The following is an 18,752-nucleotide window of genomic DNA, read 5'->3' as shown; positions in this document are numbered from 1 at the left end:
CCAGGGCTGGGCACAAACCCACGCAGGATTTGTCACTGTGGGACGAGCAGGGCCACTGTGCCTGCAGAGAGGAGCACTTTGATGGCCCAGCACCCGGCCAGACAGGCGGCTTTGCCCCGGGAGCCTGACTCAGGCAGGGCCCTCATTTACCCGGCTGTGAATCCAGATGAGCCACACCAACGCTGGGGACAGACACACAGCCCATGGCACTTCCCTTTCTTTGCATTGGCGCAAGAATCTGACCCCAATTCCTGAAATTCGTCTTCAGCTGAGCTTCCAAGAGAAAAGCTCAAGAGAGCTTCCACAGTTCTGGCCTGTGAGCACCAACTGGTGAATCCAGGGTGGGGTTTTTTGTCCATCTCACTGTTATTAATGAGATCTGTCACAGCCAGATCTGGTGATGTGACCATGACCACGCTGTAGAAGAAGGGACAGGACAAGACGGGACATGACAGGACAGAATAGAATAAATGGTGTCATTTGGAAGAGCCCTACAACAATCATCTGGTCCCACTGCCTGACCAATTGAGGGCTGACCAAAAAAATTAAGTGCATTGTCCAAATGCCTCTTAAACACTGACAGGTTTGAGGCCTTGACCACCTCTCTGAGAAGCCTGTTCCAGGACTGGAACACCCTCTCCATAAAGAAATGCTTCCAAATAACCAGTCTAAACCTACCTCAGTGCAGCTTTGAACCTTTCTGGCAGCTCCCACTCGGTGCTGCCCACCCTGGACCCACCCTGGCTCGGAGCTGCCGCACCAGCACAGGAGGGGTTAACTATAGGACAGAGCTCTTTTCCTGGGAAATATTGACTTACCAGCCAGCACATCGGGAGAGGCGGGGGTGGGGGGGGAACAGAGAGAGATTTTTAACAAACAAAAATAACGAAGCAGCCAAAGCCCTCTGGAGCCGCCCAGGACCCTCCCGCACCCGCACGTCCGGGGGGCTCCGCGCTCGGCAGGTGTGAGCGCGCATCAGCCGAAAGAGTTAATCGGGCTGGGCAGGGAACGTGTGAAGGCAGCATGTGACTGCAGGTGGGGCAGGGCGGAGGGATGAATCACCCTTTTCCTTTTCCTCTTTTCACTTCTCGCTGTTACCTGTCCGGCCCGGCAGTGCGCGCCGGCGGAGCCCCGAGCCGAGCGCGGCCGCGGCGATGCGCGGGAGGCCGGGGCTCATTGCCGAGCTCCCCCCGCTCCTCCGGCAACGAGAACCGGCCACGGCATCCTGCTCCTCGCTGCCCTGCCTTTAGCCGCTTTTTTCTTTGTTTCTTCCCCGGTTTTTTTTTATTTCATCCGCTGTTAGCGTTGTCTTGCGAGAGCGGAGGATGAGGAGGGAGCGGACGCGGGGGTGAAGGAGCTTCGCGGTGCTGTAGGTACACCTGGGGCTGTCTGCCCCATCCTGCTGGGGGAAACTCCGCGTTTTCCTTGCCTGGAGCCCGGAGCAAGGCAGAAACCAACCCCTCCTCCCCGGCAGGAAGAGCTCCGGCGTGGCAGGAGCCGCTGGAAAAGGGAGCGGTGCCTCCCCCGAGCTGCGCGTTGAGCCGGGCAGGGTGAAGCCAACTGTGTGTTTAAAGACTGGAGAATAATTAATTCCTATTTATTACCGACCAACCCGAGCTCGCTGGGGGCACAGAGCTCCCTCGGGAGAGGGGACCCGAGTGCGGGGTCACCATGGCTTTCTCCCAGGTGCAGTGCTTGGACGACAGCCACGTCAACTGGAGGTCCAGCGAGTCCAAGCCCGAGTTCTTCTACAGCGAGGAGCAACGCCTGGCCCTGGAGGCGCTGGCCTCCCGTGGCCCCGACGCCTTCTATGAAGTCCTGAAGAGGGAGAACATCAGGGACTTTCTTTCCGAGCTGGAGCTGAAGAAGATCCTGGACACGCTGGAGACGTACGACCCCGGCTCCGAGTACATCCCCCGGCACGGCAGCAGCGGCGGCGACAGCGAGGGCGACAGGAACAGCCAGGGGGACGAGCAGGAGGTGGCCCCTTCCCTGGAGTACTGGCCCCAGAGGTCCGACCGCTCCATCCCGCAGCTGGACCTGGGCTGGCCCGAGACCATCGCCTACCGCGGGGTCACCAGGGCCACGGTCTACATGCAGCCGCCCATCGAGGGCCAGGCGCACATCAAGGAGGTGGTGAGGAAGATGATCTGCCAGGCTCAGAAGGTGAGGTGTGCCCCGGGGATGGGGCAGGATTGGCCCCAGGGCATCGTGCTCCAAGTCCTGCCCAGCCGGGCCATCCCTGTCCTGCGGGAAGCTGTGCCCGAGCAGAGGCAGCGGGGCCAAGGCTGCTGGTTTTGCCTTGTAACCAGTGCTCGGGGGTCTGAGGATGCTGCTGAGGATGCTGCCAGCCGGGTTCAGCACTCCTGGCAGCAGCACTGCTCACCCAGGGTCCCTGCAGGGCTCTGGGGAGAAAAACGGGTTGAGCTGTTCTCCAGCTGTGACCCCATGGTCCCAGCCACTCCACAATCGTTATTCCCGGTGTGACAGCATGCAGGAACCTGGGATTGTGTCCTGCTTTCAGGCCCTGGGTCCACCAGCTGTCCAGCATTGACCCTGAGGTCATGGCCCAGCCTCAGTCCTCGTGTCCACCATCCGTCCAGTCCATGGCCCTGGAGCAAAGTACTCAAAGCTTCTGGCCTGGCACTGACCCACGCGAGGGTCAAGCTTGGCCCGAGGTGGCTGTGGGGCTCCAAGCTGGCTCATCCTGGCTCCCAGAGGACGAGGATGAGCTGGTGAGCAGGAGGGACAAGGCTGGGCAGATGCTGAAGGGATTTGGGTTGAGACTTGTCCTCCCTGTGGCATCAAGCCGAGGAGCAGGGAGTGGGGATGCATGAGCCATCACCCAGGGAAGGAGGGAGATGGTGGCCTGTGCTGAAGGCCAGCAGAGGTGGGAAGGTGCTGCTGGTGTTTCCCAGTGACCCAGTCCCAGGAGGGGTTGGTACCTGCTGGTTTCTTGGTGCTTTGAAGCTCTTTGAGTTCTGTGAATCCAGTACCGTGAGAGCTCCAAGGAAGGAGCTTCCCAACCCAGAGGATGTTCCAGCAGGGAAACAGGGAGAGCCTGGAGCAGAGGGGACAGGCTGGGATGCATCAGGCTCCAGAGATAGCGCTGGGGTTTGCAGATCCTGCTAGGAGAGAGGGAGACCTGTGACATGCAGCCAGCTGAGCCTCTCCAGACCAGCTCAGGCAGAAAAATGAATCTCTCAAAACATCCAAGGCAGCAGGATCACGGGAATGGCTGTTGGGGGTGTCAGGGCTGTGGGCAGGAGCCACCTCTGGCCATGGTCACCTGGCAGGTGAGGGGAAAGGGAAGGGAGAGCTGTGGGCTGGAGGATGGGAGAACAATCCCACAACAAACAATGGCTCATCTTCGGGTCTTTCCGGCCGCCTCTGACTCGGGCTCGCAGCCTGCCTTTGCCTACTCACCCTTGCCAGCTGCCCCCATGCAGGCAGCTCCTCCTGAGTCACCCCACACCCTGCTCCTGCTCCCAGGGCTGAGTCAGGCACGTCCCCACCTCCCCTGGAGCCTCTCCAGGACACGGGGCCGTGGCCACGGGTGATGCTGCTGTGCTCATCCCCGGTTCTCCATGGCCCCTGAGCAGGGCTGGGCTCTGCCTGCCGCTCCAGACGGGCCCTGCCTGCGGGATGAGACATGGTGACACCACTGGGGACATGCAGGAGCCTGCTCGGAGCTTCTGGTGCCTCAGGAAACGTGGAGGTGGGCGAGTGCTTCGTGCTGCAGGGTCTGGGGGTGGCAGGAGTTACAGGAGAGCGGGGTTCTTCCGTGGTCTCCCATCCCCTATTTCAGCACAGATCTCCCTGCAGCTGAACCTGCTGTCACACAGCAGAGCTCAGTGACAACTTGTGGGCGCTCCTAAGGGTGGGGGACACTGGGCTAAGACCACCCTGCTGATCTCTGCCAGGGCTCAAGGTCTTCACAGCAGCTCAGAGGTGAAAGGGTTTGGCTGAGGAAGCTGAGAGTGGACAAAGGCACCGTCCTGCTGCCACCCTCAGATGTCACACACACTGTCCGTGCGCTCTGTCCTCCCTGCCCCAGTGCTCTCCACCACGTGCAGAGGAGGACGGGCTTGGGAGAATTCACAATTCCCTGACCCTTGCTCCAGACGCCGTCCCAGACACTCGCTCTGCTCCCAGTGCCAGTCACTGTCCCATGGCCGGGAGAGCAAAGTCCTGCTGCTGGCCCAGCAGAGCAGTGCTGGGGCTGGGAGGTCCCCCAGGCTCACAGGGTGAGGAACCCCAGGGATGTGAGGCTGCTCTGAGGGTCAGAGGAGCCCTGGTGCTCACAGCAATGAGGCCAAACCCTGCCGAGTTCAGAGCCTCGGACCAGGCGTGCCGGACAGGGAGACGCAAATGATCCTCTCCTCTTGCTGGGAATGAACAGGAGAAAGGAGAGGCAGGATGCTGTGGCCACATCCCGAAAATCCCATCTTTGTGGCCCACAAGCAGAGCTGGTGAGGGGTTTCACCAGGCCGAGCCCTGGTGTGGCCGTCCCCTCCTTGCTGCGGGTCCCTCGGGCTGCCAAGCTCACAGCTTGGGCATCAGGAACAATTTCCTCATGGAAAAGCTGCTCAGGCACTGCGAGGGGCTGCCCAGAGAGGTTTGGAGTGCCCATCCTGGAGGTGTTCCGAGGAATTTGTGGTAGTGCCAGGCGGTGATGGGTCCAAGGCTGGACTTGACAATCCTGAATGTCTTTGCCAACCTTAATGATTCTATGGTGGAAGGGAGGAAGATGTCCCTCCTCCTCTCCTCTTGGCTCTCTCTGACCAGAAACCAGAGCATGAAAACATTGACCTTGGCCTGGAGCCAGCGGAGAGAGCAGTGACTCTGACCTCCTCTCTTCACTTGAGGTTCCAGGTTGGGATTGTGGTGATGTAATTACCCTGAGCAACTTCCAGCGAAGGTTGGGAGGCCCTATTAATTACTGTTTACAAAACCTTCTGCTGTTCCTGGATGAAAGGGTCGACAGGGGAGAGCAATTATTAATGTTACTTGTCCCACCTCTCCTCCAGCCCAACACTCTTCCTCTAATTGTGCCTTGGTGCCTGCCTAATTTATTAAATACCCACGTGGTGCACCCCAAAAGTCATTATCTGATGATTCATAGTGAGACAATAAAGAGCTGCAACTTCCTCTATAAAACATGATCCTGCAGTTTAGGCACTCATCAAAGCTGTTCCAAAAATCCCAAGAGCATTTGGGATTTTTTGGGATGTCCAGGGGGATACAATGCTCCCTGCTCCCAGGGATTTGGGACCCAGGCAAGAAAAGCTTCTCCTGCGTGGGCACCGGGAGCCTCCAGCTGTAGATTTAGGGCTGATTTCCTCTGCACCCTCCAGGAGAATGGCAAAGGGATGGCAAAGCTTCCCGGGATGACACAGCAGCAAAAGGGCTGCAGGGAAAGGAACGTCCCAGCAGCGAGCAGTGCCCTGGCAGAGGTGACAGGGACAAGGGACAGGCTGGCTGCTCACAGCCACAGCTGGCTCCAGACAGCCCCATTCCCCCAGCTGGGAAGCAAAGAGCACACAGGATTTCGCTGCTCCAGAGCAGACAGAGCTCTGCTCCTTGCAGATTACCCCTGTGCCAGGGTTTGCCATGCCAGGGCTCAAGCCAGCAGCAGATTTCACCCAGACAGGGACAGTCCCCACGTGGGGAGTGCTGCCAGTGCTGTCCTCGCTCTCCCAGCCCCGTGCCAGGCTGTGTTGGCACACTGGACTGAGATCCTGGTGACAAACCAGGGCCAAGCCTGTCCTGCAGGGACATGGTGGGGAGGGCAGCAGGAGCTGGGCAGTGACAGGATGCACCAGCTGAGCAGGAGGAATTGGGTTAAAAGGTGGGCAAACCCTTTCACCTGAGAGCTGGGCTCCCTCCCCGTGCCCGAGCTGGCACCCTGGGCACTGCCTGCAGCGTGTCAGCAGGGCTGGGATGGGGCACAGTGCCTTGCAGAGCTCCCTCAACACCTTCAGAGCCACAGCCAGGGCCAAGGCCTCGGCACTGCTGGGACCACAGCGGGAAAATGTTCTTTTCCCTCAGAAACCGAGGTCAGCGCTGTTCTCATCCCCATTTCACAAGTGCTCAGCTTTTCCCGGGGTAAACAGCACACAGGAGAAGTGACACGGGCAGGGAGCATCAGGGTCAGCAGGAAAGCCTCTGCCACCAAACCAAACCCACGCTGTCCCACCGAGGTGTCCTTCAGCCAGGACTCACAGGAGACAGCTCAGCTCCTCCCCAATTTCCTGCTGAACACGGCAAATCCAAGCCCAGAGCTCCCAGAGTAGCTTTGAACCCGTCCCTCTGCATCCAGCAGCTGATTCCTGCCTCAGTTTCCCCACCAGGACATCAAGGATGAGCAAAACACAGGAGTGGGTGCACAAGGGAGTGAGGATTGAGCTTTTCACAGCAAAGCTCTTGCTTGAGGATAAATGGGAATTCAGTTAAAATTGAGTGGCAAAGCCATAAAGTGCCCCCTCACCTGCCTCGCTGGCACCTCCCAAAGCACTCCTGTGTGGTCAGGGCTGGGGACACCAGGGTGGCACTAGGGACAGCAGGGCTGGGGCTCCCCACACAGCCTCGCTCTTCCCCCCATCGCCTGCAGAAAAGGAAGGGAAGAGGCAGCAGTGTCATAACAATCCTCTGCTTAATTAAAGCCCTCCACGTCCTGTGGCACTGAGCTAATTAAAAGGCAGCTCGGTGCTTTGAGAGCTCTGGACTGGACGTGTCTGAGTGTGCAAGCACCCAACACCATCCCAGCCCCTTCCTGAGGGGGGGAGGAGCACCCTGGGGTCTCCCTGGTGTCCCCCCCAGCTCAGCCACAAGCCATGGCCAGCAGGGCCCCTCTGGAAGAGGCCAAGAGCACCCACCTGCCCCCAGCCCAGGGCACCTTCCAGGAACAGCCACAGGGCTGGGACGAATTCCAGCCATGGGACAATGACAAACCAACACCCTGATGCTTTTCCCTGGGATGGGGGGAGGCAGAAATCCCTGAGAAGCTGCCCTGGGATTGCCTCCAGCCCCTCTGCCTGCCATGAGCTGCTGCTTGCCACCACAGGTGATGCCATCACCGGGAAATCAACACCCATGGGCACAGGCAGACAGTCCAGTGAAACTCCCAGCGTGGCCCAGATCCATTTTCCTGTCAGCCCCGGCGTGGTTGGGACAGCAGCAAACGCCCTGGGGTCCCCAGGCAGCTCCAGCTTGTGAATATCAGTGACACTGCCTGTGACAAACACAGCTGCCACTGCTGCCACCGCTGTCCTGGCTCTGCTCCTTCCATCCAGCCTGGAGGAAGGAGGGATGCTGTGCAGCACCCCAGGCTGGGCAGTGAGACCAGGACAGATGGACACACCACTCAAGGGCTGGGCTCAATGATCCTGCAGCTCTTTATCAGCCTTAACCATCCTGTGATCATTGTGCATCAAAGGTCTCCCCTCCTGATGCTCCCCGCAATGCTGATAGCAAAGGGACACCAAAGTTCAACCAGAAACTGGACTCTGAATTTTGTGAGGCCTGTTAAAGGCAGGAAAGTTAGATTTGCCCTCAGTAACTGGTTTTTCATCAGTAGGTCATGCTTTAGGCCATCACTGAAATGGTTAGGGTTGGAAAAAACATCCAAAGACCATCAAGTCCAACAATTAACTCAGCACTGCCAGGGCCACCACTAAACCGTGTCCTCAGGTGCCACATCCACCTCTCTTGGAGATCAAACCTTCCACACTGACAGCAGAGGAATGGGAGGATTTTCCATCCTCAGGCTGTCAGGAGCTGGGGGCAATCCTGGGCTCCCCCACCCCAAATTCCAGCCTCCCACAGGGAGCACTTTGCCCCTCACAAAACGAGCTCTGACTGTGCCTTGGGTCATCCCTGGCCACGCCACCCAGACTCATCTCTCTGTCCCCTCTCCAGGTCATCGCTGTGGTCATGGACATGTTCACCGACGTGGACATCTTCAAGGACCTCCTGGACGCCGGCTTCAAGAGGAAAGTGGGAGTCTACATCATTTTGGATGAGACCAACGTGAAGCACTTCCTTCAGATGTGCGAGCGAGCCCACATGCACGCTGGACACCTGAAGGTAGGGATGACCCGAGGGTCTGGAGAGCGGGAACCTCCTCCAAAGGCAGGAGATGACCAGAGTTATCATCCTGCTCCCTGTGGGAGAGACGCCCCACTTGTGAAGAGCTGAGTCCATTTTTCCTGTAGCCAAAGCTGGAGGTGATGCCCAAACTCAGGAGCAGCGTGGAGGGGTGGGTGAGAAGATGGGATGTGGATTTACACCCAGCAAAGCTGGATGCAGAAAGCCCAGGGGGCTGCTGGTACCCACCCAGAGCAGAGGCTGAGGGGTGCAGCCCTACAAGGGTGGGCACAGCAAAGCCCAGGGCAAACCTGTGAGCTCAGCTCCTCCCAAGGAACGAGCTGGAGAGGGAGAGGGAGCAGCAGATGCTGTGCCAGGGCGGGATCCGTGCTGCCACCAGCTCCCTGCTGCTGCTGCCCTGGGGCAGGACCGGCACCACCGCCGTCCTCACACTCTCAGGCTCTCCCCAAGTCGGAGGCTGGCGTTAAAAACTCGATTTTGCCCTTTTCTGGAGCCTGTGCCCCAGCACGGGGCTGGGAGTGGAACAGGGAAGCTCCCACGCTGCCTGAGGCCCTGGCAGCTGGCAGGGATGCCCTCGCTGCTGTCACTGTGCCGGGCAGTGCACGCTGCAGGGACTGACCTGCCCGGCCACGGTGCACACAGAGTCACTCCTGCGCACGGATCCCACAGAAAAGCAGGGAAGGCAAAGCTCAAGGAGGGATACCTGTCAGTGCAGGGGTGGGTTGGATGGGGCTTGGAGCAGCCTGGTCTGGTTTAAGCTGTCCTTGCTGCTGGCAGGGGGTTGAATGAGATTGAAGGTCCCTTCCAGCCCAAGCAATTCTGGGATTCCCCTTCCACAGATGTGAGCAGAAGGTACAGAGAAAATCACAGAGCTGTCACAGAGCCCATGCAAAGGCAGGAGGGGCAGAGGAGAGGACAGGGGGTTATTTCAGCCTCAGGAGCAGCAGCCAGAGCAGGGACAGGACAGTCCCAGGCTCTGCCCCGGGCACAACACCCCCATCACCAGCACAGCATGCAAACACACACATTTGCAGACCCCCACTCCCGGCCAGCACGGCTCGGCCTCGCCTGTTGCTTGGCAGAAAAGCGATGTTGCCGCTCCTGCCATCAGCCGGCCGCTGCCAAATGCCCGCCGGCAGGGCCCGTGCCTGGGCAAGCTCCCCAGATCTGCTTGGGGTGAGGGCCAAGCCCTGGCTGAGCAGGAACACGTAGGAGCCACGACACCCTCACACCTGGCTGGCACCAGATGGGGCAGCGGGGGCTCGGGGACCCCCCAATAATCCTCACACCTTCCCCAGTGCCGTGCCCGCCAGCCTGGCTTCACTGCTGCTCCCAGCAATGAAAGCGAGCTCAGCCCAGCTTTTACCTGCCCAAACTCCCTGGAGAGCCTGGGACCCCGCAGGCTGCTGCTGCTTCCAGACCAGAAAAGCCAGCGCTGACGCACTCCGGTGTTTTCCTGCATGAGCAGCCCGGTGGCAGGACTGGAAAAGCAGGAGAACATCTGCAGAGCTCTGCAAATGTCTAGAAGTTGGGATTTGCCACATATTGCAGCCAATTCGCTGGCACGGGGTGCAGGAGGAGGTGAGGAAAGTAGGGCAGAGTCTGGGAGCTGCTTCTCGAGGCGGGAGATGGTAACAAACCTCCCTCGTTATCTCCCGGTGCCAATTAGCAACCGGCTTGGGCAAGGCAGGCACTGCTTGAGCAAGGGCTGCCTGGGGAGTGATTCACCCAGCCCGGCTCCTCGGCCGGAGTAAAGAAGAAAATTTTACTTAACAGCACTGATAGGAGGAGGAAAAGGAATCAGCACCGGGAGCGTTGTCTGAAAAACACCCGGAGCTGCTCCTTGGGTTTGGATGTCAGCTCCAAGTGGGCGACGGGCAGAGGGTGAAGCCTTGGGGGTCACTGCTCTCTCAGCAACCCCAGAACATGGGACAGGGCTGGGAATTGCCATCCCAGCCCCCTCAGTCCAGCACACTGGCCAGAATTAGGATGCTCAGCACCAGTTTGCAGCAAGCAAAAAGGAAAATGTTAAGAAAAACATGAAATGCACAGAAAATGCCCCCCAAAGTTTTTCTCCGTTCAGTGAGTGGAAACACAGTCAGGAAAGCCGTGGCTTTCACATCATCTGCACTGAATTTTCCTGCCGGGGACTAGGAGTGCACCTGGGCTTAGGACTGTGCCTGGCCATGATCTCCAGGGAGAGAGGAGAGCCCAGGGAAGCAGATGAGAAAGGCTGGAGGAGGGGAAGACAAATGTTTTTGATGCTTTTCTTTAAAAAACAAAACAAAACACACAATAAAACAGCCATGGAGGGCATGACCCAGTGATGACACAGAGCCTTTTGCAACAGCATTCTCAACATCCCAGCAGGAACAGGAGGAATGCAGACGCTTTCTTAAGAAAATATTTTCTCCCCACCCAAAAGGAGCCCCTTTGCTGTGGGAGATTCTATCTGCTCTGCTGTGGAATGTGCCAGGGCCCTCCATGGAGACACCGGAGACAGGAGCCAGACTGGGGATAAAAAAAAGAACAAAAACATTTTCACAGAGCCAGGGATTCCCCTGCATCACTGGGTTCCCTGGGGAGGACACCCAACTCCACTCCAGGGACCTGCTCCCACATCACCAGGTTTCGTTTCCTGAGGGTGAAAAGATGTTTCCCCACTGCCTGATTTCCCACCAGCCTTTAACAGCAGGATTAGATGCCTGAATTTAGGAGCACAGCAAAGGGGGAGCATGGGGAAGGATAAACCCACCGCCAGCAGGTCTACGTGGGCTGTCCTGGGGTCACCACCTCCCCCTAAAACCCCCTGCAGGTCTCCTGTGGGAGCAGGTGTGGAACCTCCTCTCCCATGGTGGCATTTGCATAGATTGCAGGAGCTGGGGAGCGCTTGGCAGCACCAGCACACAGCCCTCGCCCACGGACACCGAGTTCAGGAGATGGCAAACACAGCCTGGCACATGGGCAAGGCAGGAAACTCTCCAAGCCCAGCCCACGGTGGCCTTGGGCGAGTTATTTTATCTCCCCATCGCTGTGGCCTCCGCCGAGCCGGCCATGAAGAACATTCCCAGTCCTCAGAGGGGCTGTGGAGCATCCGGAGGGGCGTTCCTGGAGGGGTGGGTGGTGGTCTCACACCAGCTCTTCCCTCCTGCCCACACCTCTGCCTTCGCCCTGCAGAACCTGCGCGTCCGCAGCACCGGGGGGACGGAGTTTTTCACCCGCTCGGCCACCAAGTTCAAGGGGGCTTTGGCCCAGAAGTTCATGTTTGTGGACGGGGACCGAGCCATGTGTGGCTCCTACAGGTAAATCGGTGACATCTCCTCTTGCCCACCCCACGGAGGTGTTGGGCAAAGGATCGATGCCAACCCTCATGGTCCAAGGCCCCAGGACCCCCTGCCAGACTTGGCTCTCCTCATTCTAAACCGGGACAAGATTTTACAAGATTTGGAGTGGGCCCTAAGGGGTTCCCACCAGTCCCTTCACTGCCAGGTCTAGGACACCCACCCTTCCTGGAGGTGATGGGACACACCAAGTGTTTCTTGGAAGGACCAAAGCACCGAACAACAGCCGGTCCCAACTCTCACACCAAGCTCAGCTTTCCCAGTCAATGTCCTACACAAAGTATTTTTCAGTTTGCTCAAAGGAGAATTTACTTAGCCAGCACTGGTCAGGTTTCAGGTCTAAAGGACCAGTTTTACAAACATGGAGCTGAAACATTTTCTGGCCATAACAAATAACACGTCCACTTACGAGTCATTTCTCTTAACCCAAACTGAGACAGGAAAATCAGCCAAAAACTGACCCACTGCAAATACCTTTTATTTTTACTTCAAGTCCCACTGAGCTTAGGACTTCAACCCTTCACTCTAATTTGGGATGGGAGCTATTTTGTCAATCCCATTATTATTAATGTTTACAGTGAGATCATGTCCCTGCTGGCTCCATCAGTCCCCCGGGGAAGGCCAGGGCTGGGGAGAGGTGTCATTTACCGGTTTGGAGTCTCCGATGTGTTTCTGTTCCAGCTTCACCTGGTCCGCGGCGAGGACGGACCGGAACGTCATCACGGTCCTCTCGGGCCAGGTGGTGGAGGCGTTTGACAAGCAGTTCCAGGAGCTCTACCTCATGTCCAAGGGGGTGAGCCTCAAGTCCATCTCCGTGGGCGAAGAGCCCGAACCCGAGCCCGTAACGCTGCCCTCCGTGGTGCCGGTGACCCCTGCCAACGCCGTGGTGAAGAAGCTGATAAACCCCAAATACGCCCTGGTGAAGGCCAAGAGTGCCGACCAGATCAGCAAGGCCTCGTCAGAGAACCAGGACAAAAACCAGAAGAGTGACAACAAAGCCAAAGCACCTCCCGAGGGCCAGGGGGGCGACCGGCACGGTGACGTGGCTGACCTCTCCCTGCTGATCCACCCCGGCCTCCTGAACCTGGAGAAAGCCAACATGTTTGACTACCTGCCCACCTGGGTGGAGCCTGACCCCGAGCCTGGCAGCGAAGTCTTGGGCTACATCAACATCATCGACCCCAAGGTGAAGAACGCAAAGCTGTCGCAGATGAACCGCATCAAAGTCTGCGACGTCTCCCAGGCCAGCGCCCAGCACCGGCAGATGCTGAAGAACAGGGAGATGGAGGCCAGGAGGAACTCAGACCAGGAGCTGCCTCTGCTGTCCCCCAGCCACAGACAGATCCCACAGCCCCCCGTGGAAGCTCCTGCAGCCCCCACTACCACCCCCATCGAAGGCATCAGCTGGACAACGAGGCAAGTGGGGACATTTGCCTCTTCACCGCTGGGCCACCATTTGAAGCCGCAGGAGGAGGCGCTGGAGGATGTCAAACCTCCAGTTCCAAAGCCAAGGACCGTCCCCGTCGGTGTCCTCATGACCAAAGTCACTACAAGCTGTGACAGCAGCACTGCCCTGGAGGGTGACACGCAGCCACCGCTGGCCGACCGCACGGGTCTGAAGCGGGAGCGGGAGGAGAAGCCCAACCGAGCTTCCAAGGAGACCTGCCACGTCCAGCCAGACCGGCCAGCAGCAGCTCCACAGGAGGACAAAGGGCCTCCCTGCGCCCACAATGGGCTGGGAGAAGAGGAGGAGGAGGAGGAGGAGGAGTACATCACCCTCAGTGACCAGGAGAGCTACTCCAGCAGCTCTGCTGACCACAGCTACCGCCGCTCCAACGCCTCCTCCATCTCAGACGAGTACTTTGAGGTGAGGGATCGCTACGGGCCCCTCCGGAGAACCAACTCGGACGTCACCCACAACGGGGAGATCCTTCCCATGCAGAGGAAGCTCAGCGACCCTCATATCAGCCGGGGCACCTTCGTCAGCCCCTTGGGCAGCCTCCCCTCCCTGAAGCACGTGCGCTTGGAGGACATGACCAAGAGGAGGAGCAACGCCGTGGAGATCAGGCCCATGCTGCCCCGCGCCATCCTGGATGGCAACAGCTCCTACCCCAGCAGTGCTGCCCAGGTAGGACTTTTGCTGTGACCTTTTGTTTCTCCACCCTACAAAGGTTTGCAAACCTGGAGGTGGCCCAGTCAGCTCAACCCAGGTGTAATGTCATCCTGAGTTTTTTGGTGTCATCCCCACCTTTGATGTTGTCCTAGATGCCGAGATCAGACTTTCCATAAAGGAGAATAACACCCTGCACGTGGCCATGGTCACCCAAGAGTGACCAAAGACGTGGCGGCCATTCCACAGCTGTTGGTGTCCAGCAGTGGGGATGGCTGTTAAAGGGGAGGGTTTTGGTAATTAAAGATTATATAAAGATAATTAAAGCACTGGGCTGGGGGTGGAGCTCCAGCCACAGCTGTACAGATGTTCTGGGGCTCGCTGAGCTCCATCCTCAGCCCATCAGCAGCGGCATCACGCCCAGCTGGGGACAGACTGCACATGCAGGCGTGTCCTTCTCAGGCTTGTTTTGCAGCGCCTTGCCAGGGTGATTAGCATCAAAGGGAAAGCGCTCGGACACATAATTAGGCAGAGCAAGACAGCGGAGGAACAGGGACAGCAACCTCTGTGGGCGAGTGCCACAGTCAGCAGCTTTGTGGCTGATCCACGGGTGACGCCAGACCCTGTCACCGCACAGGGCCAGCGCCCTGCTGCAATTCCATGGGCAGCACTGCCAGAAGCCCACTGCCAGGAGCACCAGGTCACAGCAGCATCCCCACCACGGCCAGAGCATCGTCCCAGCCAGGGCTGATGACGCTGCCATCCCCCCATTTCCACCCCAGCTCTGCAACCTGCTGCAGCTCTGCCAAGCATTCCGGCTTCTCAAGGCTCCACACCCGCTGTTTTTGGGGCATTCCAACCCCCAGGGCTAAACCAGCAGCTGAAATCACTGAAACTGCCTGAGGTTATCCCAGCTGAGCATCTAATCTGTATTTACAGGGAATTTAATGTACCATCCCAGAGTCCACTTGTTTCTCCCTTCCCAGGCAGCGACAGGGAGCTCAGAGCTTTAATCCTTGCACATCAAATACCCCCCAAAACCCTGCAGGGCAAGGAGCATCGAGCTCTTTGATGCTCTGTGACCCAGGTCCCAGGTGCCACCTTGCTGGGGACGGCTGGGTACGCTGGTGTTCCTGCAGTAACTTGTTCTGGCCCTTTGATGAGAGGCAGATAATTAGCACAGCATCAGGGTTAGGAAAGCCAGCACTCAGTGGAGAGGTGCAGGGAAGGGTTTCTCCAATGTGTAAAAATAATAAATTGAAGTAACCCTTGATTAACTCTTGAAAACTCAAATTTGACAGAAATCATTGTCAAGTCTCCCAAGTATTTTTTTTCTGGGTCCGCATTTCTTAGGTGCTGGCCCATTGCCCAGCATAGCCCAAAACACAGGTGGAGGCTCACTCAGGGCAAAAAAAAATCATGTTTTCCATGTCATAGAAACCAATTCCTCTCCCAGTTTCTCTCTGGAAACCACCTTCCCTAAATACACAACCCCATTCCCAGCTGGATGCACAGCAGGTCAAGGAGGAGGAGGGACACCTGGGTCCTCTCCTGCCCCTCTCCCCACTGTAGAGCCCCCGGGTCTGTGCAGAGCAGAGCTTTCCAGACAGGCCCCCCTCCCATTCACCCCTCAGGGACAGGGAAATCCCCACCCCACCAGTGCCACGGCCACATGGGGGGCCCTTACCTGGGTACCCGACCCTCTGACCATCCCTGGTGGATGAGGAGGAGCAGGGGCAGCACCTTCAGGTCTGGCCAGGATGGAGCCAGCCTTGGTGTGGCTCGGGATTTTGGCAGAGAGTGACCGCTGGATGATGAGCTGTGGAGAGCCAGGCAGGAGGGCTGAGCAGCACCAACATCTGCTCCACATCAGCCTCTTCCTTGCCAAACTGCATCCCAAAGGCTGGAGCCCCTGGGCATCAGGCCCAAAGGCAGTGTAGCCATGCACCCAACCCACAGCGGGGCTTCTCTCCAGACCAGTAACGGGTTGGGGTTACCTCAGAGCACCAAAAAAGCCCAGTGCAACCACAGCAGCACATCCTCCAGCCAGCAACCACCATTCCCCACCACCATCCCACCCCCCTTGCCCCTTCTAGCCAATCTCCTCCCCAAAGAGTGCCCACAATGACATGGAAACCGAGTCCAGCCTCCTCCTCCTCCCACAGCTCCACTCAAACCATCACACCTCGAAGCTCTGGCCAAGCCGTGTCCATCCAGAACACAGCCACCCCTGGGGCTTTGAGGCAATCCCTCCTGAACAGGCAACATCTGCAGGAATTGCTGATTTCACAGAGCTCAGAGCCTCTCCACAGGCTCCCAGAGGAGTGCTCAGCACCCAGCAGGATTCAGGCTCCCCTGGGCAGGCACTGCCTCATTCTGCTGGCGGGCAGGAGGGGCAGGGTGCCGGTTCCTGGGGTGGGATACTTGGTTTAAGCCATGATTTAACTTCTTCCCAAGAGCCAGAGCACGTCAGGAGCCACAGGAGCCACCACCCAGCTCAGGCACATGATGAGCTCAGAGGGAGAAAAGCCAAACCACCCTTAATCCTTCTCACCTGAAGCCATCTCAGACCTTAACACTGATTTTAAGCACCTAATTAAATCAATCTCGGACTACCTAAGCTAAACTGCTTTAACACAACCCTCCTGGTCAAAGCAGGAGGTGTCAGCTGCAGGGTCAGGGAGGACTTTGGGACTTTGGGATTGCCTGACAGTGGAGGCAGAGGCAGGGCAGGTGGGCACAGCCGGCCCCAGCCCCTCCTGCCATCTGCACCTTGGCTCACCAGAGCCCACCTCCCCTGGTACCTCACATCTGCACCTCCAGATCACGGTGCAGGCACACCCAAAGGGGAGATAAACATCTGGCGGTCACAGCCACGTGTGACAATCTGGCCCAGTCCAGAACTGGGATTAATGGTGCTCAGAGCTGACCCAAACATGTGTCCCAACCCAGCCAATGACAGCCACCCCCGCAGGGGTGTTGCAGCTCCTGCTGGCTGCCTGCTGATCCCACCTCCTCTCCCAAACCTCCTGATCTGATTTCATCTGATTTCATCTGATCCTGGCACTCAGCTGCTCCCACAGGCTGGGTCTGGGTGACTGAACTCCTCGGGGCTGACGTGAGGGCTGAGATGATTCACGTGGCTGTTCAGGCTGCTGCTGGAGGGAAGGTGTTGAGATGCCTTCTCCTGGACTTCCAGGCAGGAGGAACTTGGCTGGGAACAGCCTCCAGCCTGCCAGGGCTGCTTGGGAAGTGTCAGAGAGTTTGCTACCAGAGTCAGGAATCAGCTGGGGTTAATATTTGAGGCTGTTCCGAGCTGCCACTGAGTTTGGACAAGGGACAGAGGGGCTTGTCCATGAGGACAGGTGAAGATGTGGCCTTGCAGGGAGCAGCAAATGGCAAAGGGGCATCACCCCCCTGTTCCCCCTGGATCCTCCCCACAGCCAGAGCTGACGGTGTCTCTGCTCTCTCCCAAACAGGGGGCTCCCATCTACCGCTACCGGCCCAGGACCCCGGCGGGCAGAGAGCCGGGCAAGGAGGTCTCCTGCTCCCCGACGCACGAGAAACCCCTCAGGGCCACCAAGTACAGAGGCGAGGGAGCAGAACCCAAAAAGACCATTGCAGGCAGCCAGCCCTACTGGCAGAGCAAAACCTTCAGCCCCAGCAAGCCCACGGCACCCGGGCACCTGCCCCCCGACACCCCCAGAGCGCCGGGCCAACGCTTCAGCTCCCTGCCCGAGGGCCAGAAGCCAACCGAGGAGACCAGGACACCCCTGGGCATCCCGCTCTCCAAGCTCTCCCAGTCCAAGCACCTCAAGAACAGGGTTGTGGGCGCTCAGGGGGCTTCTGTGGACTCCAAAAAGCCGCCCCCCGAGCCCACGGGCCAGAAGGACCAGTAGGGGCTGGTGATGGTGGCCTGGCAGAGCTGGTGGAGCCCCGGCAGGCGCCGCCTCCCTTGGGGCAGGGGGGTCTTGTTTACATTTGCCAGCACCGCATGGCCATGATGGACAGCCCAAAATCGTCCCTGCCCAGGGCACAGCCCCAGAGGTTGGGGCTCAGAGGGGTGCCCGGCGTCCGCCCTGGCAGGTGGCAGCAGTGTTGGGAGCGATCTTGGATGGCACAGCCTTTAAATGGGTCTCTTCCAGGTTGGGGTGACCTCCGAGCTGGTTAAAAGCTGGGAAGCATCACTGGCACCGTGTGGGCTGTGGGATCAGCTGGCAAAACCCAGCCAGCTCCTTAACCCAGAGCAACGCCTGGAAAAGGAGGGATCTTCTGTGATGGTGTTTTCTTCTGGTTATTTAAGAGACTCTTCTGTTACCATTTTGCACAGCAGGTCCCACTGCAGTCTGCCCTCCCTTTGGAGGGTGACCCGTGTCCTGGGACAAAGACTCCTCAAGGGACCCACCTCTTTTAAACTTGTACTGTACAAAAGCAACTTGTTCATTAAAGCTCCCTGGTCCCATGGCAGGAGAACCTCGCCTAAGACTACTAAAATGCAAAGTTAGGTGGCCTTGGACTCAATAAACTGCAGCTCAAGGTGCCTTGGCACTAATGTTCAGCCAAATATTTTCTACCCCCCTGAGTATTTCCCCAGCACCCCCAAACCTCCAGCAAGCAGTAAAAGAAAAATAAGAACAGAAACCCCTTTTCACTGCATTTTTCCTAGGAAATGGGAGCCAAGGTCTGAGCCTGAGCCCTGACAAGGAGTATGTGCCATGAACAAGCCCTCACAAGCCAGCCCCCAAGCCCTTGGCAGCTGCCCCGTGCTCCTCCTCAGAGCTGCCAGCCAGCCCTGGGCTCTGCCCTGGCTCCCCACTGCTCCCTGCTCCTGGGGGACATGGGATGAACACTCCTTGCAGCACCCCCAAACCCACAGCAGGAGAATTTTGGAGCCAGAGGCGTCACTTTTTGGAGGGAGGGATGGGAGGGAGGGATGGGAGGCATCCCCCATGGCCACCCACGCAGCAGCCTGGGGAGATGAGCAGGGAGGGGCATTGGCACCCCCAAACCCACGGCAGCTGCTGAGGCTTGGGAGAGGAGAGGAGGCTCCAGAGGCCTCACAGAGGGAAGGGAAGAGACAAAGCAAGAGCCAGGAGCATCCCTTGGTGCATTCCTACAGCTGGTCCTGCTGTCTGCTCCTGGATCCCTTCCATCTCTGCAGCCCAGAGGTGGGAATGTGCTCCTGGGCAATC

At 58.3% G+C, this 18,752-nt stretch overlaps 1 protein-coding gene across 1 annotated transcript; it reads left to right on the top strand.

Annotated features, from left to right (window-relative positions):
* The first annotated feature begins 1,090 nt into the window (after positions 1 to 1,090).
* On the top strand, positions 1,091 to 18,112 carry FAM83G (family with sequence similarity 83 member G). The gene is made up of 5 exons (XM_030285117.4): positions 1,091 to 2,166; positions 7,921 to 8,088; positions 11,287 to 11,411; positions 12,132 to 13,578; positions 17,040 to 18,112. The coding sequence occupies exons 1-5, from the start codon at positions 1,672 to 1,674 to the stop codon at positions 17,457 to 17,459; spliced, it is 2,655 nt and encodes an 884-aa protein (XP_030140977.4). The 5' UTR covers positions 1,091 to 1,671; the 3' UTR covers positions 17,460 to 18,112.
* The last annotated feature ends 640 nt before the right edge of the window (positions 18,113 to 18,752 follow it).

Source organism: Taeniopygia guttata, chromosome 14 (assembly GCF_048771995.1).
Source record: "Taeniopygia guttata chromosome 14, bTaeGut7.mat, whole genome shotgun sequence".
Taxonomy (NCBI): domain Eukaryota; kingdom Metazoa; phylum Chordata; class Aves; order Passeriformes; family Estrildidae; genus Taeniopygia; species Taeniopygia guttata.
This window is presented reverse-complemented; position numbering and strand designations above follow the sequence as displayed.

Excerpts from the sequence above, each read along its gene's own strand:
- FAM83G (XM_030285117.4), top strand. The coding sequence starts at position 1,672 with ATGGCTTTCTCCCAGGTGCAGTGCTTGGACGACAGCCACGTCAACTGG. Across the intron at positions 8,089-11,286 it reads TGCACGCTGGACACCTGAAG|AACCTGCGCGTCCGCAGCAC; the intron begins GTAGGGATGACC and ends TTCGCCCTGCAG. Across the intron at positions 11,412-12,131 it reads GCCATGTGTGGCTCCTACAG|CTTCACCTGGTCCGCGGCGA; the intron begins GTAAATCGGTGA and ends TTTCTGTTCCAG.